Consider the following 25,066-nt stretch of genomic DNA (forward strand, 5'->3'; position numbering starts at 1 on the left):
GTGCAGTTTCCTTTTTTCTTTTTAACACCACCTCTGATGGTGAACTGGAGTTGAATATGAGCACCCCCTCCCAAAAAATAAATACGACAATGGTTATACTACTATATTGCGCATGTTTTACTAGCTGTTACACCCATGATGTATTAACAGGATGCAGAGTTCTTGTACAGTTAGTGAAAAGACTAAAGCAGTTTCACTGGTGCCTGTTACAAGAGATGCCCTATTGTTAATTGACCCAGGTTTTTCTTCATGGCAACACAAAGATTTATCTCCATCTCTGGTTTATGGTGTAATGTTACATACGCTTCCCGTAAGGTCTTCTCTCCAGGGACAAAAACGCTTAACAGGTGATGTCTCTGTGCACTGCCAGCTAACAGCTCACCTGTAGAGATCCAGGTGAGAAGAACGGGAGATGTGAGAGTGGGGGAGGGGGAAAAAATGCTCAAACAGGAATTCAACATTTTTATGTTTTTATTTCATTACACAGGTGAAACTGTATGTTCTTGTTAACCATCACAAATAATTAGTTTTTTTATTAATATTTTGCACACAGTTGAGACCTGCTGCATTCGTGTTCATCTTTCGTTGTTATTCATGCTAGACTAATCAGACTAACCGTAATGACTCTGGTCAGGCTTCCTGCTGAACTGAGGTAAAACAGGGAAAGCTCAGCCCAGTAACCCAGAACACCCTTTCCTGTTGGTCCAACACAGAACGCTCCTCTCCTAACAGCTGCTATTACTGAAACTGGCGTCGTCATGCTGACAACAGAACACGCTACACAAGCTGTTTCATCCCCATTGTTAATACTACAAATACTACTTCAAAATGGAGGAACGCTACTGCAACGTACAGTTTGAGAAATGTGAGGGAACTGCGCGCTTCCTGTTTGATACTGCAAACCTTCTCCCTTTTTAGCCAAGTAAATACCCACAATTCCTCTCTTTGGGGCCAGGAAAGTAACCATTAACCAATCAGATTAAGAGTAAAGAAAAGCGCAATTGAACATTGTGCTTTGGCTGTGGATGGTGGTACCAGTGAGTGTACCTTTGCATTGGAAAAGAGGAGTGAAGAACAATTAAAAGTTCCTTCTCACTGTTCCTTCCCTAATGTTCTTTGGACCACACCAGCCACTACAAATAGGTTTAAAGGACATAAATGGGAAAAAATGAAATATAAGAGTAATGACATTAGATAGCAATAACCTGCTAATGTGTTTCGTTTTCCATCTTCCAGCAGAGAACTCTGGGATATAATATTTAAGTGTTAATCAACTGACCCTAGTGATGGGACAGGGAAATCTATCCATTTCCCCATCCAAAGATTACAAGTACACAACAGAACAGAGGGCTACATTTCAAGCCTGCATTTTTTATAAATATAAATGCATACATACATGTGTGGATGCATATTATTCGTATATTTATATTCTATGACAAATTACTAGTGCATTGAGCAGCAGCCGTAACAGATTTATATAGTGATGATGTCACACTTCACATGCACCTTCCTAAGGCCTTCATAAAGCATACACATCTTCACGAGAGTGAGGCTGCTTCTATTCACAGAACTCGTGAGCAGCACCAGCATTTTAAAATGGCCGACATGCAGTGACGCGTCATTTAAAAAAAGAAAGAAAAAAAAAAAAGGGTAAGAGAGCAAAGAAACTGTATCACTCTGTCAGCCACCATAACACGGTGCGCTCAGCTCTGAGAGAAGACGTACCATCGCGCTCCGGCACGTGGGGGTTTCATAAAAGCCTTTGGAAAAAGTGTGCTTTTGTGTTGGGTGCGAGCGTAATTGAGCTGCTCGTTTTCTTTTTTTCTCTCTCTCTCCAAGCGCAGCCTTACTGTTGGGTGGTGGTTTGCAGGACGGACTGGATGGGTTTCGCAGCTCTCGCTCGCGCGTCTCCATGGTGACAGGAGGAGACAGGGTCACCGCTCACCGTACGCATGGCACATCCGAGCGCAGTTCCCGTCTCGCGCGTAATACTCTGTTTTTATCCGTTTTTAAAAATAAAAATAATACAAATGCCAACGGCTCCATTCATTTTTCTCCTAAAGAAAAACAGTAAATGACAGGGGGCAGTATCTACTCAGACTTCATAAAGAACCAAAGTGCATACAAGTCTGAAGCACGAAAACATGTAGGCATCGCTCCTCAGCCATCGTTGAGTCCAGCGACTCAAATCTCACCTGAACGGGCCGAACCGTTGATGTGGTGATGAACAAGCGATGAGTGTGAGATGAGCGTGTTTACGGGTTTCTCTCTGATGGCTCTTCAAGCACACCTCTAACTCATTGAACTTCCTGATGCCTAGTGCAGCTAACCCAGAAACGCAGAACCAAAACAAGCACAGGTCAGGAGCTTAGATGGTCTACGACAACTCCTTGTGCTAGGACCTTCATGAGGGAAAAATAGAGGAAGTGACATCACGTGAAACCAGCGAATAACACTGCATCAGCTGACATGATGGAGAAACAATGGGATAGGACTTACAGATGGGGTTTTTTGTTATTCTTTTTTTAGACATTTCAGAAATGAATAGCCGCCATTGTTTTTTAACAACTTAAAAAACTATGCTTAACAGAAAAACCCTGATCTCACCCAGGAAATATAAACTTAAAAGAATAAAATCATGCAAATAAAAAACCTAATTTACGGCATCAATCTAGATGTCTAAAAAAACACTCCAGAGAAGAGTGACTTTGTTCAATGTGGGAATGGGGAAAATGCCTGGTTTGTACATCATACTCTGTTCAATGACCGTCTTCAAGGCAAAATCAAAATATTGACCTGACAGGCAGAAGTGATTCTAGGATTCACCACACCACAGCCTACAGCACAGTAATTTGGAAAACGAAAAACATTTTCCCCATTAAATTTGCGAGGCTCATATCTGGGGCACATTGTAGCTTTTCAGCCAAACTGCTCAGTATAACCGTCCGGAGAATTTGGAATCCTGGCAAGGCTTTATCGGTTGGGGGAACCACTAAAAATAGCAACTAACAGCACAAAAACCATAAAATCTGACAGAGCAGGGGTGACTTTCACTGCATATCAGCCCCAGAAAAAAAGCCACCAGGTCAAACTTCAAATGACTATGGGGGCACAATTCCCCAGTCATGAAAAAAAAACCTTCATCTTGCTGTTCTGGATCCCGAACAGCACGAAAGAAAAAAAACTGACACGAAAAAAAAAAAGATTTTTTTTTAAATCCAACAATGGATCCACTAATATTCTTTTTGAAAAGGAGAACATAGCTACCTTTCTGAGGAACACCTTTTTTTTTTTTTGCGTTTTTGTGACAGCCTGTGACAGCCACAAGGGACTATGGGAGGTGGCCGGTGAACATGACTGGACGGGGCGGAAGGGCTAGTGACGTCAGCGGAAAGAGGCGGGACTGAGAAATGGAGGGAGGAAACCATTCGAGGTCCATGAACCCAAGTCTTTAAACTCCACCCCCCCCCCCTCCCCCCACCTTTCCAGTCATCCTTCCTTGCTTGCTTCTTGGAGGGCTGCGATTGGCTGTTTGACGATGCCGGGTCACATGAGGTACCAGGCGACCAATCCGGCAAGGGCGGCGACCCAGGCGGCCAGCAGGACTTGACCGGTGGGATGCCGGAGGGCAGCCGTGACCGCCTGACAGACGTACGATGCTCCCCCGCCGGCCGCTGTCAACCAATCAAAACGTCAATCAATCGATCAATCGATCAATCAATCAATATTAATTTTCGGATTTGCACCATTTACGAAAAAAGGTAGTCTCAGAACAATTCGCAATGGCTGTGTTATAAAATGAATCAAAGACCCAGGAAAAACCACACTGAGCCAATTTTGGAAGATCTGGATAATTACTCTGCGACCTCTTAAAAGGCACCCAAGCTCATCGCGGGAGGCAGGAATACGGAATACACAGCTCAATAAACGCACGCACACTGGAGAAAGTAGGCCAGGCCTTTCCTTGGCACTGTTAGCAAACGCGGAACAAGGACACCTGAGAGAGATTACACCAACCAAGCTAATCATCTACATCAGAGACTCCAAAGCTGTGACCTAGAACCAGAAAAAAGTTTTTTTTTGAACAGTTTGTGGTGCCTACCCATTTTGGCAGCGTAGTAGGGGCATTTGTTGATGTCTCCCTGCATGTCCCCGTGAACGGGCATCCCTGCATCCAGAACTTCATCCTGCAGGGTTTTCCCGATCTCCTCCAGCTCAGAGAACACCTTGGAGAGGAGAGACATCCACAAAGATGCGGTCCTTTCCCCCCAATACAACTTTCCAGCCAGGCGTATCAAAACTCGCCGCGCCGAAGTTAAAACTCTCACCTCTATGTTAAAATGGAACAAACTCATTTACAACAATGCCCAGGGGTTCGTTGGGTACCTCTTTACCGATCAATGTCAAACTGTTACATGGTGGTGTAGCATATTGGGTCAGGAACTGGACTTGTGCCCCTGAGGTTCAAGGTTCAATTCTCAGAAATTCTTGAGAAAGGTACTGTACTGTTTACTTGGTAAAGGTATTCATCCTGAATTGCGTCAGTAAATTAGGTTGAAGTTATCCATTTACAAATAGGTTTAAAGTTACCCATTTACAAATGGATTAGGTTAAAGTTATCCATTTACAAATGGATTAGGTTAAAGTTATCCACTTACAAATGGATTTGTATGCAAAAAAAAATAGTAGCCTGCCTAAAAATGAAAAAGCCCAAAGTCAATGTAAATGTAAAAGTGAAGCATGTTTGAAATGGAGAGCCAGGCTAGCTCCTCCCCCCCTCACCTCCATGTTGAACTGGAAGGCCAGGTTGGCCTCGGCCACGATCCTCTCCTTGGTGGGCCGGTCCAGGTCCAGCTCGTTCATGCGGCTGCGGTACAGCTGCTTGAAGGCCTTGGCGCTGTGGATGCCGTCGAACTGGTAGAAGTTGACGCCCTCGCCCGTGGCGGGCAGCTTCAGGGCCCTCTGCGCCACCTTCTTCAGCACCTGCCCGCCCGACAGGTCGCCCATGTAGCGGGTGTAGGCGTGCGCCACCAGCAGGGCGGGGTCGGAGCGCCCCACCTCGCGGATGCGCTCCGCGTAGCGCTGGGCGGCCGGGGAGCAGCTGACCTGGCCCTCCCAGTCCTCCCCGTAGAAGTGCTCCAGGTCCCGGGCCAGCGCCTCGTGCCGGTGGATCTCGGCGGGGAAGTAGAGCGGCGCGATGGCGGCGTGCTCCTTGTTCCGCTCGATCTCCTCCTCCATGGCCGTGTAGGTGAAGTACAGGGCCACCGTGCCCAGCTGCGAGAGACGGCCCAGAAAAACCGCGTCAAGACATGACATTCCAGCTCCACCACTCCGCTCTGCTGCAGCAGGGCGCCTTGCAGCCCCTGCCATCCGGGTGAATAGTACTCATTCATCCTGACCACGGAGATTCTTCACCCTAGCTCCCCAGTGGTGGAACGAACTCGCTGTTCCTCTGTGAACCACTCACTCATTGCCCATCTTCTGCCATGGTCTGAAGACGCATCTCCTCAGACTATAGCTAGACTAACTATCAGGGCACTCCCAATCTAGGATCATTCTTATCATTTACCTTCTACTTTGTTCCTACAGCACTTTCATGTTACACATGTAACTCCTGTGCCACTTTCATGTTACATGTACCTCCATCCAGCGCTTATATCAGAGGTGGGCAACAAGGGCCATATCTGTTTCTGGTTCTCATGCCACCTTCTGGCCTTAATTATGCAATTAGCCCTAACACTTACGCCATCTGACATTTTTGCTACATTCCTCGATAAGCATGCGAATGACAGCTGAAGACTGTTCCCTGCATGAAAACTTTTTCTGTAATCTAAGCTACGAGTGAACCAGCGTTGGTTTACACAGTCAATCAGCTCATTTACCCAGGGAAACCGGTGGAAACAAAACCCTGCGTGCACACCGGCCCTCCAGGACCAGAATTTCCCACCCCTGGCTTATATTGTACTTGTATCATTATCCTGATGATGCAGCTGTGTAGTTGTCATGCCTCCTAGTGTGACTTGGCATTTACTCTCAACATCAGGCTGACCTTAAAGAGTTCCCTGCGGATCCGGCCCCTGAGGAAGTCCTTGACAAACTGCGTGTTCTCCGCCTTCTCGTGGGACTCCTTGGTCCCTGCAGCCAGCAGCTCCGACAGGTCCTCGGGCCTGGGGGGTGGGGGGGGGGCAAAAAACATCAACCACACGCTCCATGAACAAGAGCATATTCTCCCCTGAGGTACATTACGTCGCCTTTCCAATCACCGTTGATAGTGATGCTCGGGCTGAGTCACAACGAAGGCAGTCCAGGACTTCAACACACCCACACACACACCCTCCCACCCAGCCCTCGGATAAGGGTGTAGAAGTAACCTTTATTCATAAACGTGTGAATCTGATTTCGGTACCTGACACTCTCTTCCACCTCGTTCTCTTCATAGACCACCCCATCGCCGTTGGAAATTCCCTCCTCCTTCCCAGAATCCTCCATTTTCTCTGCAGGCATCGTTCCGTCTGTGTCGGTCTGTCTGTCTTCACGTTCTGTGGTCACATGAGGTGCATCAGTGAAGGAAGAACTTCATTTGTTTTTTCTATCCACAGCTGGTACAGGCTGCATCTATTCTGACATCTGTGATGACATCTGCCCTGATTGTGTGTACAGCCTGCCTGTTGATCAGGTAACACAAGGCAGTCTACTAATGCCTTGCCCTGCTTATCTGAGGGCGGGGATCATGTGTGCTCTTCAGCAAAGAGGGACCTGGCAGAAAGGTAGAATTACTCCAGTTTAGCCTACAAAACACACACACATCATATTCATTTCCGCAGACAAATGAACACACACACACACACACACACACACACACACACACACACACACACACACACACACACACACACAATTGGATAGCGTTGCTCCCTCAGAAAAGCATATGTACCATTCACACATGAGCGAAACCCCATCCGTTGTTTCCCCACTCCACAGAGGCATAATGATGTATCTGAAAGTCCACTCGATGCAACCGTGACAGAAAGTTGTATGCCAATTAGTCACATCCCGTCCCACTGCACACAAGATAGTGACATCACTGCAGAGACCGAACAGGTCAAATTGAAACAGCTGCTACTTCTAACAATCGGTCAGACTCCGGCTTTGTCCCGAAGAGCATTACTCGGTATCTGGTATCATTCAAAAAGAAGGTGCTCACATGCTCTGTGTTCCTAAATCCTGCATCATTAAACTGATTCTCCAGTTGCATACAAAACATACTATACACACTTACACAAGCATGTCAAAGGGAAAATCAAGGCATTCTGCTCATCATTCAGTTTGTCATTTGCCTGTATGTTATAGTACATCCTGCAGTGCCTGCAGCCAGAGATGTCAATCAACGCTATCGCAGAACATTTATTTTGTTTGCAGTGTCATCTTCATGAATGACAAGGCCACAAAGAATAAAACAAGCCGCACTCAAGAACACCTCAGCTCAAGAACTCCACGATAAGGTATGGTTGGGGAGATATACTAGCTTTAACATAGTATGCGCTGAGGTCGGTGGATAGATCTCTCCCAAGACATGACATTCAAGACGGGTTTGATGTGAAGCAGATTGGCAATCACGAGAAGCAGCGCCGCATTACTTTGGTCCAGTTGCTGCATTAACTATTTCAGTGTCAGTTCTGACCTTGTCTCGTGAAAAAAGTGAACTGCGCCCGCGTGACTCTGGCACACGAGTGACGACGACGACAACAACAACAACAACAACAACAGAATCTCGCACAGAGAAAACAGCTGGCGCAGCACAGCACGGTCGTGTAGAGCGGTGACAACGCAGTTCTAAAGCATAGGGGGTTGGGCGATTTAACTAGGATAGAAACTATACACTGAAAAAACGGCACTGACAAAGCAATACAAATTCACCCGTAGCTACGGCAACTCGTCTGTGCCATTCTAGCGTTTGCTTCGTTTTTGTTTAAGTAACGGTGTTTAACCCTCGGTTCATGTCAATGGAGCCATCTATGGCCATCCAGCCAGCTACCCCCGGGGCAATAAAAAACACCGTAGTAAAAAAATGTAAATAATAAACACATTGCAGTGTCATGTGGCACAATGTTCTTCTACTGACATATAGATTCCGCAAAATAAAGTTACAGGTCCATATAAAACTATTAGCCCAGTAAGCTGCTTAGCTGGAAAGACATGCTATCTAGTTAGCTTTCGCTGTCCCTAACTGAACCAACTCTACAACAAGTTAGCTGTCATCTTTGCACTGATCCCGCGACTGTTTCTCCAACGAACCACTCCAGTTCATGCTCCAGAGGTACTGTCTTTGCCAGATTTTCTCAGTTTCAACACTTCGTGCAGCCAAGTGCATATTCTAGTGGTGTCATTTTATCTAAACGGATAGCTATTTTTTACCTAAATTTAGCTGGTGAAAACCACAAACCATGTCACCTGTCTAGTTTGGACAATTGCAAATAAACTACTTGCATACTGTTAGCCAAGCAGCATTAGCGAACTATCCAAACCGAAATTATTATTAACGTTATTTACGTACCGCATTAGAAGATGTATGAGGTCATTGGCTAGCAAAACTGATTTGAAAGTATACACCCAAATTATCTTACGTCTTGCCAGCTATCAAGCAAAGTAACTTTCAAAAAACAAAGTTCAATTTAAACAAAGACATTCATAGCCGTAGTAGTGCAGCTAGCTCTCTCCGTTGCCGCAATGATTGCACAGATCAACCATACATATTTTGTCAAGTCACATAGTTTACACGCAATCTAATTGGTAGTGTGGATTTAATACGTCCTTGAATGATGGCTACCTATTATTGTATGGCTAAATAAAATTACCTTCCTCTGCGGTACGTAGCCAGAAGTGTTTCTTCCGTTCAATAGCTGTCGCTCATGCGCTCATTCGCTAAACAGGAAGTGCTGGATTGCGTGCAGGAGAACAAGAGAGTACGTTACGCCAGACCAACGCCAGACACGTAGCTAATGACAGGTTTACGTCATTATTATAACGTACGCGGTAAAAACTGTACAATTCAGTGATGGGGATTTCTCCAGGGACCGTTGGTGTGCTGAAAATTGGTGGGGCCGAAAACCTTCCTTCAAACTGATCACTTACATTTGACTCAGTTTGTTTTATAATTTCCCTTGATTAACAAGCATGCGAACGATCTGACTAATCAACTGGAAAGTAAATAACACAGCTTCTTCACACAGATTACATCAGGAGTGACCAATCTTGTCCGAAAAGGGTCGGTGTGGGTGCATGTTTTTTGTTTTAACCAAGCACAAAGACACCTCATTCTTTTGTGATCATAAATTTCATTATGTGCAGCAGTTTCTGAAGCAATGCCTGTTTTGGTCCAGAAGTCTTGGGAATATATTATATTTGCAAATATACAAAAACCTGTACACTTTGTAAAATTAACTTGACAACCAAGTATAAAATGTCCTTTCTGGGGTGTAATTTTTCATCAGCGGTTCACAACATTCATTTAAATGTCTTCTTCCATGCGGTAATTTTTGTTCAAAACCTATTGTTTATTGTCTTATTGTTAACATCACAAATTTATGATGCTACATGTCACAGTGTTAGATTCTTCACAACGTATAGGATGAAGAAAATCAGGCACCTGGCACACCTTTCTGGCCTATGCTAACTGAGTGAGTGTGGGTGGGAGCAAGTGTCTCTTCATCTCCGGTCCGGACCAATCACAGCATCTGATCTGACTCAGAAGCTTGGATTTCCAAACCCGACCTGAGCTTGCAGCTCTGTAATCTCTCGCAGTAGCGTCTCTTTCTGAAGGTTCAACTGCAACAAAAAAAATTTAAATTTAAATTTAACATACTGCAAATGAAAATTGATGAATATTAACCTGCAGATTTTCGGTTTCTAGCACTGAATTTTTTAGCACTCATTTTTATTTAGTAATTTTATAGGCATGCAATGGGCCTATTCAGTCAGATGGACGATCGTGGCCTCAGCCATTAACTGGCAAGCTCAAAAAGGCCCAGTGTAGAGCATGAGAAAGGCACAAACCTTCGTGGCGTACTTATAGCACTGCTCAGCTTCCAGCTTCCTGCCCGTCTGAGGAGACAAAGACACCGGTCACGCACTGACAGACAGAACCCAAACCCCTCTGCCACAGCCCTCGCCTCAGTCGGGGTGGTGACATAACGGAAAGCACCGTCCATCCAACTCCGCATTGGTCACTCGCACCAAGCTGTGACTGCACAGGGCCCTATCTGTTCTGGCTAAATTTAGACGCTGCCCAACGTGAGATTGCATTGCAAGGACACAGAAATGTGTCCCACCAGAGGGGTTCCCAAACATTGTTTTTAAGTGTGAAGCGTCTCTAAGATTACAACCCCGTGGCTAAAATATACACAAAATAATCTTGGATAAACCTATTTTCTATTTTGCAAAGGACATCTGTGACTCTGTCACAGAACCCCAGGGTTCCCCAGACTCTTATCCTACTCAACAGCAAACAATGCCCTCAGGACAGTCAGCGTTCAGTGCCAGAAGGCACAGGGTGCGTTCCAAACCGCTTATTTTTTTTACCTCCTTGTTTCCTTTCCTTGCCTCCCTTCCTATTACGGAAGCCCAAACAGGTCAAAAATATGTGAAACTGACGCCCGTATGGGGCGGAGTCATAGTGAGTGACTGACGCACACTTGAGTTATGGCCGTTCCGTGGGCACGCACAGTCACAGAGCACAGTGCGTTGGTGGGCGTGTATGTTTAGACTGCGCGCCAGCCGCTGCAGAGGCACTTGTGGAGCTTCAGGAACTGACCTGCAGACAGACCAGGGACAGGTATCCCCACACCTCCGGGTTGGCGTTGTTCAGGGCGTTGGCTTCTGTGAGGGCATCCTCCGCCTCGGCCAGCTCTCCTAGCTAATCGCTCACACGGACGGACGGACGGACAGGCAAGCAAGCACACAGCAGCCAGACAGACAGACACTGTTATTCATAATCCGAGTGAGCAGTAATTGCTCAAGCACTAATAACATCACACAGACATCCGCAGCATTGTAACTGGAGGTGGATATTGTTTCAGAGGAAGGGTGTGTACACCAACACCAGCAGTATTATGCATAAAGTTTTCGCAGGATTCTGCTGTTATGCTAAATGCAGCACAGCTCATGTTACTGGTGTCACTTTGTGACAGGGCAATTAAACTGTCAGTGGGAAGCATGAAATGAATCTGATGCCAACACACTCTGTAAGAAGCATTAAAGGTCAGGCAAGGACAAATTCATATGACTCCTGAGTTAAAAATGAATGAATGTGTGTCTGTGTGTGACGTGTGTGTGCGTGCACGCATCTGTGTGCATGCGTGTGCATGCGTGTGTGTGTGTGTGTGTGCGCGTGTGTGTGTGTGTGTATGCGTGTGTTTGTGTGTGCGTATGCGTGTGTGCGTATGCGTGTGTGTGTGCATGCGTGTGTTTGTGTGTGCGTATGCATGTGTGCATGTGTGTTTGTGCGTGTGTGTGTGTGTGCGTATGCGTGTGTGTTTGTGCGTGTGTGTGTGCGTGTGTGCGTATGCATGTGTGTGTGTGCGTGTGTGTGTTTGTATGCGTGTGTGCGTGTGTGTGTGTACGTGTGTACGCAAACACAGATTTGGTAGCTACTCGGTAGCAGGCAATCCCCACTCCCAGCCAGGTGAGGCAGGATGGGGAGCTCTTGCAGCCGCGCAGGTAGGTGGGTTTGGCTTTCTCAAACTGCGGGGGTGGGAGTCACAAGGAACAGGGGATTATTATATGTGCCATTACATTACATTACATTTATTTAGCAGATGCTTTTATCCAAAGCGACGTACAAAAGAGCGTTTCATGTGCTGCACGGTCAGCAGGTTTCACTTGCGTAAAATCATTTTTCACAGGACCTCGTTAACTCCCTCGCGCATCGTTGTGTTTACAGAGTCGAAGGAGGTGGCAGTACTGCGCTGAATGCACAAAGGCTGTGTCGGGATCATGAGAAGCACACCTGTCCGTCTTGCTCACCTGTCCCTCCTGCAGGTAGATGTGTCCGAGACGCAGGTAGACCGCGTGCATGTCGGAGGCGTCTGCCACAAAGTCCACGGTCCGCTCGTAGCACGTCTTCGCTTGGCTGTGGGTCCCCGTAAGGTAGTGCAGGTGACCGGTCAAAGCCCAGACATCCGGGTTCTACACATAACACAAGCAAACAAAGAACAACTGCTGAGCCAGCAACACTGTAAAAATATCACTAATGGTTTTACTGACTTGAGAATAATGTAAAATCAGCTAAATACATTTTCATGTCTTTTTCCCCCCAACTTTTTCACTGTAATTGGTGATTTTTGCATGTTGCACTGTGCTCTGTTTTCTACATCACTCGCCGCACCTGTAGGCCACCGTCTAGCGCCTCCTTCAGGCTGGCCTCGGCGCTGCAGTAGTCCCCGCTCAGCAGATGCAGTCTGGCCAGCGCCAGGTGGTAGCAGCTGCTCCTGCCGCCCTCTGGACACAGCAACTGCTGAGCCAGAGCTCTCTCAGCCATCTGAGGGGGGGGGGGGGGGGCAGGCAGGGAGCGAGGGAGGGAGGCGGAGAGAGAAAGAGGGGTGGAGAGAGGGGTGAGAGAGAGAGAGGGGGAAGATGGGGTGAAAGAGGGGGAGGGATTGAGTGGTAGGGAGGGAGGCAGAAAAAGTGAGAAAGACAGGGAGAAGCGGTTAGACTGAGGGAGAGGGGGTTAGAGTGAAGTAAAGTTGGATGTGTATGCGGCTTTATGTGTTTTTGAGCGCACATGTGTGCATGTGTGCGCTCACAGTGCTAACCTGAAGGACGTTGTTCTCCAGCAGAAACTGCACAGCCTCCATGTAGATGGTGGTTCTGAGCCCGGGGGGGGATGCTGGGGGTTTTGTGACGGCAGGATCTTGGTCAGTGAACCCCCCGTCTCTCCCTGGCCCGCCCTCCTGGCTGATCGGAGACCTGTTCACCAAGTTCTCTGCGTCCTCCTCAACATCTGAGCCACCAAGGACAGGAAATGACATCACCCACAAACAGGAACACAGCACTGCAGAAGCAGACCACCCCACCCCACCCCACCCCACCCCCACGCTCTGCGGGGCTTACCTGTAGTGTTGACGGGGTGGTCGCTGGTAACTGACGACCTGTTCGGCTGCAGCACCTCATCTGCCCCCCTCTCGGCCCCATCTTTGCCCCTGGACGACGGGCCGTTGGCCAGGGCCGCTCTCAGCCGCCTCTGGGCCTCCAGGAAGGCCATCTCCGCCTGGATGGCGTTGTCCCTGCTCTCGTAGTACAGGCCTGAGAGCACAGACACCACACATCACGGTCTTCCCGCAGAATGGACTCGACTCACGACCTCGACCTCGAAGAGCCACGGCCTTTCTGCAAACCCTTCTAGAACTCTAGGACTCTGGTGTTCCGGAACCCAGGGTTCTGCCGCAGTCACGTCCTGATCTGCTGTAGGTACTTTAAATACTGATTAATGGTAATGGTAATGTCCATCTCAGCAGTGCACCCCCCTTGCCACGCCCCCACTCCCCCCCCCCCAATCTCACCGAAAAGGGTCCAGGCTACCACGTTGTTAGGGTCGAGGGAAGTCGCCTGCTCCAAGAAAGTCTCCGCCTCCTCAAATCTTCCCGCCATCTCCGCAAGGATCCCACACATCAGCAGGCTGTTCAGGGGAATAAGTGGGCCCCCACATGACCTTGGTGCCCAAGCCCTCCCTCTTTGAACCCCCACTTATCCTGCCTCTCTAGCACCCTCAATCCCTTTCCTTTTCTATTATTTCTAGGGACATTTTGAATATTTTAGTAAATGATTACTGTAACGAACAATAACAGTTAGTACTGGTGGACCCAGGGTTGTAAGCTGCTAGCCAGTCATAATTATGAAGGGAACACTCACTCAGTCAAGGAAAATGGGACTAAATTGGAGTACAATTAGAATCATCAAGACCACAATCACTGGTACATTGCCTCTCATGCTAATTTGCACTACAGCTAATTAACATCTTCATTTCCTACTCTAGTTATCCCTCTGAGGCGACAGCAAAGAAATAAGCAAATTTAGGACAGCCAATCAGTATTTTAATAAATACTGAGTAATCCAACAGTTACTTGGAAAGGTGATTAGTTGTGCCCATTCTTAATTATTACATAATTAATTTTCTAAGCAGAGGCTTGTATCCAGAGAAACTACACAGAATATGCTGAATATTTGCTGAAGGAATGCAAACGTAACTACCGTGTTAAAGGATACAGTGGCAGTGTTCCAAAGTGGGCCTTGAACCTCTGCAACCTCTGTTCCCAGTTCCCTACCCACTGCCCCACCCTGCCACCCTTCCCCTCACCTGGGCAGGTGAGCCTGCTCTACGGAGACAGCCTGCTGGAAGCACTCCTGTGCCTTCACGTGGTCCCCCGTCAGCATGTGGAAAGCACCAAAGTCAAACCAGTGGCCGGGGTCCTGGCGTTCCAGAGCCAGCCTCTGAAAGAGACGCGCGAACCCGACGTGAAGGCGGTTTCCATGGTTTCAAGGCCAACGGCTGTCTACGCACCAGCCTGTCTAAAAATATTTTTAGTAAAGCATGAATGTGCATTCAGTAGGACAATCTATTTACAAGGACCATGGGTGCAGAATAGCTTTGGGTAAAAAAGCCTTTTCCTTTAGACTACCTTGATTGGAATGGGCTGCCTACATAACTGACAAACATCTATTTTTGGTGAAACTGAAGGTTTCCTCATTTCTTAAAGGTAAGAGTACCCTTGTCCTGCACGTTGTGTATGTTTTTACTAATTCTTTCCATGTTTTTCAATGGCCATTCCAGTTTTTATTGCTAGGTTTTATCCCATTTTCCATTTAAGCATCTCGTATGCCGAGGACACCGTTGGGACGAGGGATTTTGCCCCTAGTCAGTACAGATTATTTGAAGGATTAACTGTTCCTCGGCGGAACGACGTGGACGTTCGGGGCCCTGCTCGTTAGTGCATGTTCATCGCAAGAGAGTCATCAACCTCACAATGCTGAAGAGGAAGGGTTTAGATGAAAACAGGGATGCTGAGAGCTGTGGCTGCAGTTTGGGGACTCTGTGACAATGGGAGGGGGAGGGGGTGCGTCCCATACCTCCTGGTAGTATTGGGAAGCCAAGGGATAGTCCTCATTCAGCTGGGCCTCTCTGGCGAAGTGCCTGAGCTGAGCGCTGTCCAGCAGGGGGCGCTGCTTCGTCTCCTGCACGTCTGATGAAAGTGTCTGTCCAGGGTGAGGGGGGAAGGGGGGGTCAGACAGCCAGAGAGACCAGGACAGAGAGGGTCAGGAGAGAGGGTGAAAGAGAGAAACGTGATCAAACGGAAGTAGACAAGGAGAGGGGGATGGCCAGCAACAGAGGAAAACAAATACAAGAAGTAAGAAGAAGGGGGAAGCGAAGGAACAAAAAGAAGTTGAGAGGAAAGAGGGAGGTGGAAAGACGAGATGGGGGAGGGAGGAGGGAGGTAGGGTTAAGCACTAGCGTCAGCAAAAGCCGCGTTTCCACCAAAATTACCCGGAACTTTCAGTCCCAGGAACTACTTTACCAGGAACTAAAAGGTTCCTTCAGCCAATGGTTGTCTGCGTTTCCACCGGGGTCTAAAGTCCCGCGAAGATTAGGCAAATTAGCCCACTGACATATGAAAAAGCGACGTTGTCGTCGGTCCATCTGTCATATGATTTCTTCTGTAACCCCATACTACCACCGTAGTAGCCTACATTATTTTCTAATAACCGGGACAGCCCGGAGGGGTTCATTTCACTTATATACAACGGGTTACCAACAATGACTATATATGGTTACTTTTGTATTTATTGATTTTCATATATCCTCTCAAACACATTCATTAACAGCAGAAAACATGCACACGTTGTAAACAATTTGCTGTTTTATTACTTTCTCGTCGTCAATTCCATTTAGGCTAATCGCAAAATGACAAGAATACAACGAAAACTCGGACTTGCGTGAAAATGTAAATTAGTAGTGGTACAGCCACCGTTTGCTTTCCTTCGAAGTTACTGCTAGCCGAGCAGCGAAGTGTGCCCTCCAAATGCGAACCATGCACCATAAATGAGTCCAGTCTTCCTGGTCTTTTCGTGGAATTGAAAAATGGCAGTAAAATTGAGTAAAATTACGGCAGTCTGAAAAAGCTAAAGGGAAGATTACTAGAATTAACCTGTTATTTTACCCGGATAAAAAGTGCGGAAGGTGATTTCCAGTTTTCTTGTACTGTATCACCAATGTTAATTATGCAGAACTACCGCATACCTCACATAACTGTATCAAACGTTTCGAGTCAATTACAACGGGCTAACAAAGAAAATCCGGAAGAAAATATTCAGCAACCGAATTAATCCGTTTGAATGTTTTGGTAGCCTACGTAATAGCCTATGCTGTCCCAGCACGAATGCTTAGCATTTTATAAAACGAATACTAAAGCAAGAAAAGAACAGAAGAGCACACGTTATAATTCCAAGACGTTGACAGGCTATAACCAAAACTAGGCTACTGCGCCGCATAACATACAAGTTTGATTTGAAGTTATTATGAAAATAAATTGGTTTGCCGCTGCATATTTTCAAACATGGCGGGTAATGACGGAAAATAAATACAACACAAATGCTACGAGTACTCGACCAATCAGAAATGTTCAGCGCTGCAAGCTCCACCCAAAAGGTTCCTGTACTTTCGGAAAGTACTACCCCCCGAGCAGGAACGTTTTGGGGGGTAAAACAAAGCCCCCAGAACTACATTTAGACCCTAGTTCCTGCGGTGGAAACGCACTGAGTTCCTCAAAAGGTTCCTAGTTCCGGGGTATAGTTCCTGCGGTGGAAACGCGGCTAAAGTGAGCTGTGGCTTAGAGGTGGTTCATTCTGTTATCTGATTAGCTCACTATCTAATTAAGGATAGTGCTTTTTATCCGTTAGGTCAACAATACCCCAAAAGCAGGATGTGCTCTGAGACAGATCCCCCAGGCAATGCACACAAGCCTAAACCCTCCCACAGATGTCCTGAACCGAAAAAAAGACGGTCAGCTTCCGCGTTCCTTTCTGGCACCTCTATTTGCTTACTCCCTATGGTTCTGGCGGATAACAGGAGTTTCTATCAATATGTCAGAGTTTATGAATTAATTTGCTCCCAGTATTTTCATTGGTCACGCCAGAGCATCAGTTTAAAGTCAAATCAGAGCATTTCACTTTAAATAGTATTTTAAATTTCAATTCAGTCTGGTTTGTCTATAGAATCAGTAACTTCTCCCACAAACCCAACACAGCGGGGGGAGTGGGGGGGTTAGGTGGACGGGGGGCAGGTAGTCGTCGTCCTCACCTTGTTGAGGGCCACATGCATTTCGTCCACCAGGAACACGTAGAGCTGGCTCAGGAAAGCCTGCAGCTGCTCCGGGTCGGAGAAGGCCTCAGTCCGCAACATCTTCTCACGCACGATCCGGACCACCGAGTGCTGGGAAGGACAACCACCACCACCATTTCAGAGGGAGGGGTTGACCGTAAGTAGATAGAGAAAGAACAAGCACACAGAGCCATACACTGACCACACAAAGAGCGCACACTGACCACACAGAACCATACACTGACCACTAATGTGACTGCAAAAACAACCATACCAAGTACTGTAAACTGATAGTGTCATGCTGAAACAGTAAAGGGCCTTCCTCAAACTATTGGAAAATCACAGAATCATCTAGAATGTGACCGTATGCTGTAGCATTAAGATCAGCCTTCACTGGAACTATGGGGCCTAGCCCAAACCATGAAAAACAGCCCCAGACCAAGGAGTTTCCAGATACCTTTGGTCATACAGAATATATATATGTCCATCTAACGAGTCAAAAATCAACAACTTGCATATGAGTTCTAGGCTGGAAGAGGATATTTTTCAACGGACCATCCCACTTGTGAACACAATGCTGATGCACAACAGTCCGTCCACTTATGCACAAGTGTCTTAACCAAAAAAAGAGCAATATCACAAAAGAAGTGCCAAGGCTACCGAGTAAAGTGTCTATTTTGTTCCATGGGCCATGGGCTCTCTTTTTTAAAAATGGATGGTTTTTAGATCTTTGCGAATGTCCCACGTGTGAGGGTCTGCTGGCCCTGCCCTCTCACCTTCATCTGCTCCTTGAAGGCAAAGTACCGCCCGGAGTAGTTCAGCTCTGCCAGAAGCTGGGACTTGCGCTGCTCCTGGGAGGCGGGGTCAAGGGGCGGGGCTCCTGGGACCATGGCACCTCCGAACAGCTGCTGGTACTGCTCCAGAACCTGGCCCACTACATTCGCCACCTGAGACTGATACTCCTGCACTGCCTGAGACACACACACACACACACGCAGTTTGTGCAATTCAGACTTGCAGTTCTAATACCAACAGTGACCACAAGATGGCACGAGTGTAGAGTGCTCACCAGATCTAGGCAAGAGATTGCTCAGTGGGAGCAAGCATGTGTGTACATCTAAGTGTGTGCGTGTGTGGATGCGCGCGCGTGTGTGTGTGTGTCTTCCTTACCCTCTCTGCTCCAACCGGTAGGCGTGGCAGGGGAGGTCTGGGGGGAATCAGTTCCATCACCCTAAATGATTTTTGCAAAACAGAAACATTAATTAATCAGGCCAGGACAGGACAGTCTATATTCTGTTACATCAAAGATTCTGTAATTGAAGTGCAGGCCTGGCACTACCTCCTGGCCAGCTCCTCCGGAGATCTCTTCGGCACCAGCGGCTTTTCCAGGGAGATTTCAATCACAATGTAGGTCCTGGCATCCACGTACATCTACAGCGGTGAGGGGAGAGAGGGGTGGGGGCGAGGGGTGACATCATCAGGCCTGTGTTCAGATGCATTTAGCACTTTCACTTCAAGGGATGCACATGGATGCACACACACACACGCACACACATGCACACACACGCACGTACATGCACACACATGCACACACACAATCACACACACACACACACATTGGCAGGGTGGCCCGGAATGGCTCAGCATGGCTGCGTCATTATCCAACTACTCATCAGACGCACACACTCATATACACACACACACACCTGCACACACGCTCACACACACACACACACCTGCACACACAGACCACACCTGCACACACACTCACACACACACACACACACACCTGCACACACGCTCACACACACACACACACACGCAGACACACACACAAAAAACTCTAATCCAGACCCAGCTCACCTGTCCCTCCACATTCCCTTGAGTGTCCAGCTCTGTCCCAGTCTCAGCAGGTGACTTTCCCTGGTTCAAGAGCAGAGACACGGTGAGGTTTATCCAGCTGGCCGACTCACTGCGTGTGCCTTTTCACGTGCAGAACGAGCGAAACTGTCACAGCGAGGAAAGCCATAAAGCTGCACTGGACGTAAAAGTAGAAGTCATAGCCTGGGCAGGATTCAAGACCTCGCAGAAACAGAGCTGAACGGACGTGGCGAACAGGCCTCCGATGATGTCAGGCTTCATTACCCTGTAAAGCGTTTTTGGGGGGGGGGGGGTGGTTTGGGTGGGGGGGGACGTGGGCGGTTTTAGGGAACATTGTGGGGGGGGGGTTTTGTTCTACTTGCCGGCTGTAACCGCAGATGCTGCCGCGCCCTCCTCCTCCTGCTGCCGAATAAGGAAAACGAGGGGGGGGGGGGGGCCGCGAAGGCCAGAGGAGGCAAAGAGATGATGACTCACCGCCGGTAATGAAGCCGGCAATTTGCGGCAATTACCGCTAATCGCGCTGGGAAGCAGCCCTCTGCTGCTCCGCCAGAGGCCTTCAGGGCCAGGAGCTGGGGGGGTCGGGGTGGGGTGGGGTGGCTGGGGTCGGGCGGTGGGGGGATCACATGGAATTTTGAGTGAGAGTTCATATCTGGAGTAAACCAGCAGGGCACTCAAGAAACTCCCAATTTCTGCCTAATATTTTCCATCTCCAGCATTTTCGGAGTGGTTCTTCTTAAAGCTGTTTTGCCTTTCAGTGCACACCACTGTATGCAGCAAGCTAGATGAGAGCATGGATATATGGTGAGGAGAACAGGCCACCCATCTCTGTTCATCATTTGCTTGTTGTCTCGATAGCACCCAGCACTGCGAAAATCCTGGACTTGAACACCTAAAGGGTCTCTCTTGTATGACGTGGCAAGCTGTTCCAATTCTCTAAGTAACGACAAACGTCTCTAATTCAGTGCGAAATTCACCTCCGGCACCTTTAAAGCATGAACAGGATAAAAATACAGGAAAACAAGGCAGCTGTAGGGAGATGGCTAAGAGCCGTAGCTTGGCTTAGTTATGATTATCCCCACCCCCGCCGCCCCACCACCTACGCCGCTGGTTTCTAGGCAGCAGGCCCACTCACTTTTCTGGGCTGGTCCTTGGGCTCTTTTCCAGCCTTTTGTGCCTCTGGGATTTTGGGGGCCCCTGCCTTCCACTGGGAGGAGCTGAGGGCTGAGGAGGCCCGGTGTTTGGGATGAACCGCTGCAGTCCGCATGCTGTCCCGCAGGACGCTGCTGGTCCGCTTGGTCTGAAGCAGGGGTTTAGCATGGGGATTAGCATCATCGCCGTGACTACAAATGGAACAGGAGTTTAACATCACCATAACAACAATGGAACAGGAGTTTAAAATCACCGTAACAACAACGGAACTGAAACATAAAATCAACGTTACGACAAAGGAACAGGAGTTTACATTGCCGTAACAACAATGGAACATGAATTTAACATCAACATTACAACAAAGGAACAGGAGTTTAACATCAACGTTACAACAATGATACAGGCGTTCAACAATACCATAAAAACACCAGAACAGGGTCAGGGAGAGTGGATCCTAGTCCCCATCTTTGAACATAATAGCCTATGACACGTAAAAAGAAAATCGCTGCAGCAAATCCAGCAATTCAATATCTTTATTCATAACACGGGAACACAAGTGAAACACCATCTTAGCAACCCTGACAGCAAAAGCTTCCCTGAGCAGCCCTCCGTTGGGTTCCTTAATCAAATCAAGCGCAGGTAAAAACAATACCCCAAAGCCACAGCTACAGTCCGGAACATCAGATACGACAAACAGCAATCAGATCCGTAGCTGCGTGCGAAAATTAATTTCTCCACCCGACTGCACCCATTCTTGTAGTGTGATGGTGACTGTTCTCTCTCTTGCTTGGCATTTTGAATGCAGAAGTGGCTTACATCCCCATCCCCATCTCCACCTCCATCAGCAAACAGGCAACACATCCACCCTCACCACTGAAAAACAACTCAGCTGGAGAGTTCTGAGGCAAAGCAGCCAGCAGCCCTCCACCATCCCCACCCCCACCCCCACCCCCACGCTCCCTCACCTTGGCCTCCAGGTCGGACTCGTAGAAGGGCCACAGGCGGTACGCGCCGCGGATGCGTTTGGCTCCGGGGTACAGCAGAGGGGCGAAGTCCACGTAGGCCACGCCGTGGAACGAGATCGGCGCCTCCTCCTCTCCCTGGCACCCGGCCAGAATCACAAAAACACGTCAGAGGACGTTACATTTTCTCAACGACCAGGAGAGGAGTTCATGGACCAATTTAGATCACCGCCATTTATAGAAGAAATAAGATAAACACTAATTGAAAGAAAAAGACGCATTTTGGGGCATAAGTGTAGCAGATAAACGTCAGCTGCAGCTTTCCAGGCCTTCTGTCCATCTGGTGAGAGAAAACGAATGTACCAACCGTACTATTGCTCTGCCAAAACAACCAATCATACTACTATACTAACATGTTGGGGTTGACATGACTACCTGTAGTGCATTTGTGTTCTTCTGAGCACTGCAACATTCAAGATTATAATAAATACTCACTGTTCACCATACAGGCCAGTGTGCTGATCAGTTAAGAAACTGATGGATGTAATAGTGTCTAATGAAGAATACATGCCAGCCAATGAACTGTGTGGTAGTAAAAAGTGAAACACAAAGGAGAAAACAATGGCACCAGCATGTCTTACGACAACAGTAAGAGGAATGTGTGAAATATGCTTGTTCATTTGTGTAATCAAATTACTTGAAGCTGGCATTACTTCAAAAGGTCTCCCCCCTCACTGTTTTTGGAGAGAGGAAGAGGAAAGGAAGAGGCGACGGAGCGTGGTGAAGGCCTGACAGTGAAGGGGCTGGGATGGACAGACTCCCTCCTGGAAAATGAAAGACAGACACGCAGACCAGGTTCCCTCGTCCATCGCCCCGGAGGACTCACCGCCTTCTCCTTCCCAGCTTTCCCTCCTTTCGGGGCTCCGCCCTGCGCTGACCTCATCACCTCCACGGGCCACAGGCGACAGGCCTCGATCTGCTGGGTCAGGCTGAGGATGGGGCACGGGGGTGGGGAGGAGGGGGTGTAGAATATGATGTTATAAATATATGGGGATCCTGGGATCGCAAACAACAACAAAAAAACCCCTCCATTTGCCTCCCGGGGGGGGGGCTCACCTAGCCACAGCTCCAGGATCCAGAAAGCAGCGCCTCTCGGAGTCCCAGCTCACCCTCTTCCTGTCCGTCTCCGCCTCCGTGCGGAACTCCCTGTCCTGGGACGTATGAACACGTTCCCTCAGCACGCCTTCACGCCGCATGCACCCTCATTCAGTACGTATTCACAGCTACATGTTTGCATGTTAAGCATTTAGCAGTCGCTCCTATCCAAGAGAATCCATTATTTGTGCGTATATTTACCAGGTTAAGTATCGTTCAAATTTTGAGTCGTGTCTGAGTAGTTATCACACTAAGCATTCCTAGACTCTACCTCCACACCGGTCAGGTCTCCATCCTCCGTCTCAATTGGCTGCATATCTATGGAGGTTCCTGGCATGAACTGGGCCCCGGGGGCCAGCAGGGGCCCCACGGGCCACTTTTTGGGCCTGGAGAGGGGCTCTCTCTCCCCGCCGGCTTTCAGCAGTCCGTTGGCGAACAGCAGCGTCTGCTCCTTCTGCAGGAGGGAGAAAAACTAAGCGCGAGTGCGTGCAGCGTGTGCTTCTCCATGAGAGACACACTTTTAGTGCACTAGGTGACAAAAATACAAGACCACTCTCTCTCTCTCTCTCTCTCTCACTCTCTCTCTCTCTATCTCTCTCACTCTCTCTCCCCTCACCTCTGACAGGGGCACCTGTAGGCCGGCCACGTAGTTGAAGGGGGGTCCAGTGCCGGCGTTCCAGGCTTCTGGGACCGAATATGCCGTTTCCACGGCAACCCTGAGCAGGTTTGATTGGCTGAGCTGGACGTCAGACAGCACAGGCTCTGGGACACAGATGGTCACATCCAGGGAGGGCTGCGAACAAGGACGAGAGGAGAAAATGTCTTCTTCGTCGCCAGGGGGGGCCAGCATGGCTCAGCATGGCTCAGCATGGCTGCGTCACACTCATACACACACACACACCTGCACACACACTCGCTCACACACACACACACACACACACACCTGCACACACGCTCGCTCAGACACACACACACACACACACCTGCGCACACAGACCACACAAACACATGCACACACGGAAATGCGCACGCACAAACGTGCACACACACACAGACCACACATACATACACTCACGTGAACACACACACGCACACACATCATGAATATGCGGGGCAAAGGAGACAGCCAGCCCTCACCTGGCAGCTGGCATCAGAGACGGCCTCTCCAGGTGAATCAGGGGTCAGGTGCAGAACAGCCACACATGTAGAGCTGCACTGACCTTCAGGAGGCCAAGATTCAGAGACGAAACCAAGTTAAACCAGGACAACCAACAACCTTGCAGTCCCGCTTAGAAGATGCTTTTTTCAGTTTAAGCAGTGGCAGAGTTTTGCTAATATTATGCTGTTATGACTTGCATATGTATGTGCTGGGAGATCCAGTGAGCCTGGCCTGGCTCTTACCCTGTAGAAGAGGCAGCAGGTCCAAGGCAGCTTGGCCCAAGATTATAGTCCTCTCCTCTTTCTGCTTCTTCTCTTTGGACAGAACCTCCATCACCGTCACTGCAGATCAGCACCGAAGTCATGTACGAGCTAAAGTTCTCAGTGCACCCACACCCACACACACACGCTTCCACACCAGCATGTTTTCTAAACTTACTCCCAAATTCACTGCTCTAATCTCATTGATTCATTAGTGCCATTGTGTCCTTGTTTTGTTGAGCAGACACCTGAAAGGCGAGAGCAGGTCGTGCACTCACAGATAAGTGGTCGGTGCGCCAGGTCGTCCAAACTATTGGCTCCATTTCCGCAGTTGAAGCCGCAGGCGAAATTATACTCCACGCTCTGGTCGGGTACGGTCTCCACCTTCTGCGATTCCCCCAGCACTGCACCGCTAAACTCAGCCCGCACCATACTGAGGAAGGGCTTACCCTTGCCACCCTTCTGTGACCGAATATTTATATTACTGTTCACATATTAATTTGCCAGCATTATTTGAGAGTAAATGAACAATAATCTTAATTGCAAAACTTCTACCCAACTGAAATAAAGTAAAATAGTACAAACACACACACAAACAATAGCCAGACTACGTCTGTTTTCACTGACAATAGAAATAAGTGGCTCAAAATGTCATTTGTAACGAATATTATAAACTGCTCATGTTAGCTAGGCAGCTACATGATGTTCATGTTAGACTCACTCTGACGATACATTACATACATTGCATTTGAGCGCTAACATTACACATCTAGCACACCAACACACTCACCAAGTTGTTTCCACTTAAAACAGTTATTTGCACAGGCACCGTCTTGCCTCCAGTTGCTTGAATCTGTTCCATGATTGCGATGAGAAGTTGATAGTTAGCAAAATGCGCAGGTTTATGGTTAACTGGAAACACGGAGGTTTCTGCAGGCCAGGATGGCTAAGCGTCCTATGGTTTCCATGGTTGCAACAGGACTGTGTCGCGAGATATGGTTTCTCCATTTGCTTCTGCAAATTCTTTCCTTTTCTATAAGTCAAATACTTTTTCGGAGCTCAAAAGAGCTGAAACTTCTGGGCAAAGACGTCAGCTAATAAATAATGCAACAGAGAATGTACGAAAACAGTA

The 25,066-nt window shown here is 48.1% G+C and overlaps 2 protein-coding genes across 4 annotated transcripts; both read right to left on the reverse strand.

The window, feature by feature from the left end:
- Positions 1–453: 453 nt before the first annotated feature.
- Positions 454–8,936, reverse strand: hmox2b (heme oxygenase 2b). 3 transcript variants are annotated; one of them, XM_064314338.1, is made up of 6 exons: positions 8,856–8,936; positions 6,407–6,539; positions 6,050–6,167; positions 4,783–5,274; positions 4,103–4,226; positions 454–3,674 (listed from the first exon to the last, which is right to left on the reverse strand). In XM_064314338.1, exons 2-6 carry the CDS (start codon positions 6,502–6,504, stop codon positions 3,547–3,549), a joined length of 960 nt encoding a protein of 319 aa, XP_064170408.1. In that variant the 5' UTR covers positions 6,505–6,539; positions 8,856–8,936; the 3' UTR covers positions 454–3,546. The 3 variants fall into 3 exon arrangements, with proteins under 3 accessions (XP_064170408.1, XP_064170409.1, XP_064170407.1); XM_064314339.1 differs by lacking the exon at positions 8,856–8,936 and adding an exon at positions 8,555–8,834; XM_064314337.1 differs by lacking the exon at positions 8,856–8,936 and adding an exon at positions 6,935–8,497.
- On the reverse strand, positions 8,856–25,018 carry cfap70 (cilia and flagella associated protein 70). Its single transcript, XM_064314330.1, has 27 exons — positions 24,725–25,018; positions 24,213–24,396; positions 23,917–24,015; positions 23,653–23,735; positions 23,132–23,308; positions 22,787–22,969; positions 22,477–22,571; positions 22,247–22,349; positions 21,364–21,498; positions 20,382–20,546; positions 19,232–19,291; positions 18,708–18,799; positions 18,539–18,599; positions 18,145–18,339; positions 17,348–17,479; positions 15,121–15,246; positions 14,351–14,484; positions 13,557–13,672; positions 13,108–13,299; positions 12,810–12,997; positions 12,383–12,535; positions 12,022–12,183; positions 11,650–11,739; positions 10,811–10,912; positions 10,054–10,101; positions 9,656–9,825; positions 8,856–8,936 (listed from the first exon to the last, which is right to left on the reverse strand). Exons 1-26 carry the CDS (start codon positions 24,794–24,796, stop codon positions 9,745–9,747), a joined length of 3,228 nt encoding a protein of 1,075 aa, XP_064170400.1. The 5' UTR covers positions 24,797–25,018; the 3' UTR covers positions 8,856–8,936; positions 9,656–9,744.
- Between the last annotated feature and the right edge of the window lie 48 nt (positions 25,019–25,066).

Source organism: Anguilla rostrata, chromosome 17 (genome assembly GCF_018555375.3).
Source record: "Anguilla rostrata isolate EN2019 chromosome 17, ASM1855537v3, whole genome shotgun sequence".
Taxonomy (NCBI): domain Eukaryota; kingdom Metazoa; phylum Chordata; class Actinopteri; order Anguilliformes; family Anguillidae; genus Anguilla; species Anguilla rostrata.

Bases quoted from the DNA above. Each gene is read 5' to 3' on its own strand.
- hmox2b (XM_064314337.1), bottom strand. From the start codon at position 6,959: ATGGGGTTTCGCTCATGTGTGAATG. The intron at 6,168-6,406 runs GTACCGAAATCA...CCCACCCCCCAG, and splicing joins GAGGTGGAAGAGAGTGTCAG to GCCCGAGGACCTGTCGGAGC. The intron at 3,675-4,102 runs GTAGGCACCACA...ATTGGTTGACAG, and splicing joins CTACTACGCTGCCAAAATGG to CGGCCGGCGGGGGAGCATCG.
- cfap70 (XM_064314330.1), bottom strand. From the start codon at position 24,796: ATGGAACAGATTCAAGCAACTGGAGGCAAGACGGTGCCTGTGCAAATA. The intron at 24,397-24,724 runs GTGAGTGTGTTG...ATTCGGTCACAG, and splicing joins TTTTAAGTGGAAACAACTTG to AAGGGTGGCAAGGGTAAGCC. The intron at 19,292-20,381 runs GTGAGTGGGCCT...CTCTTGAACCAG, and splicing joins CCAAGGACCAGCCCAGAAAA to GGAAAGTCACCTGCTGAGAC.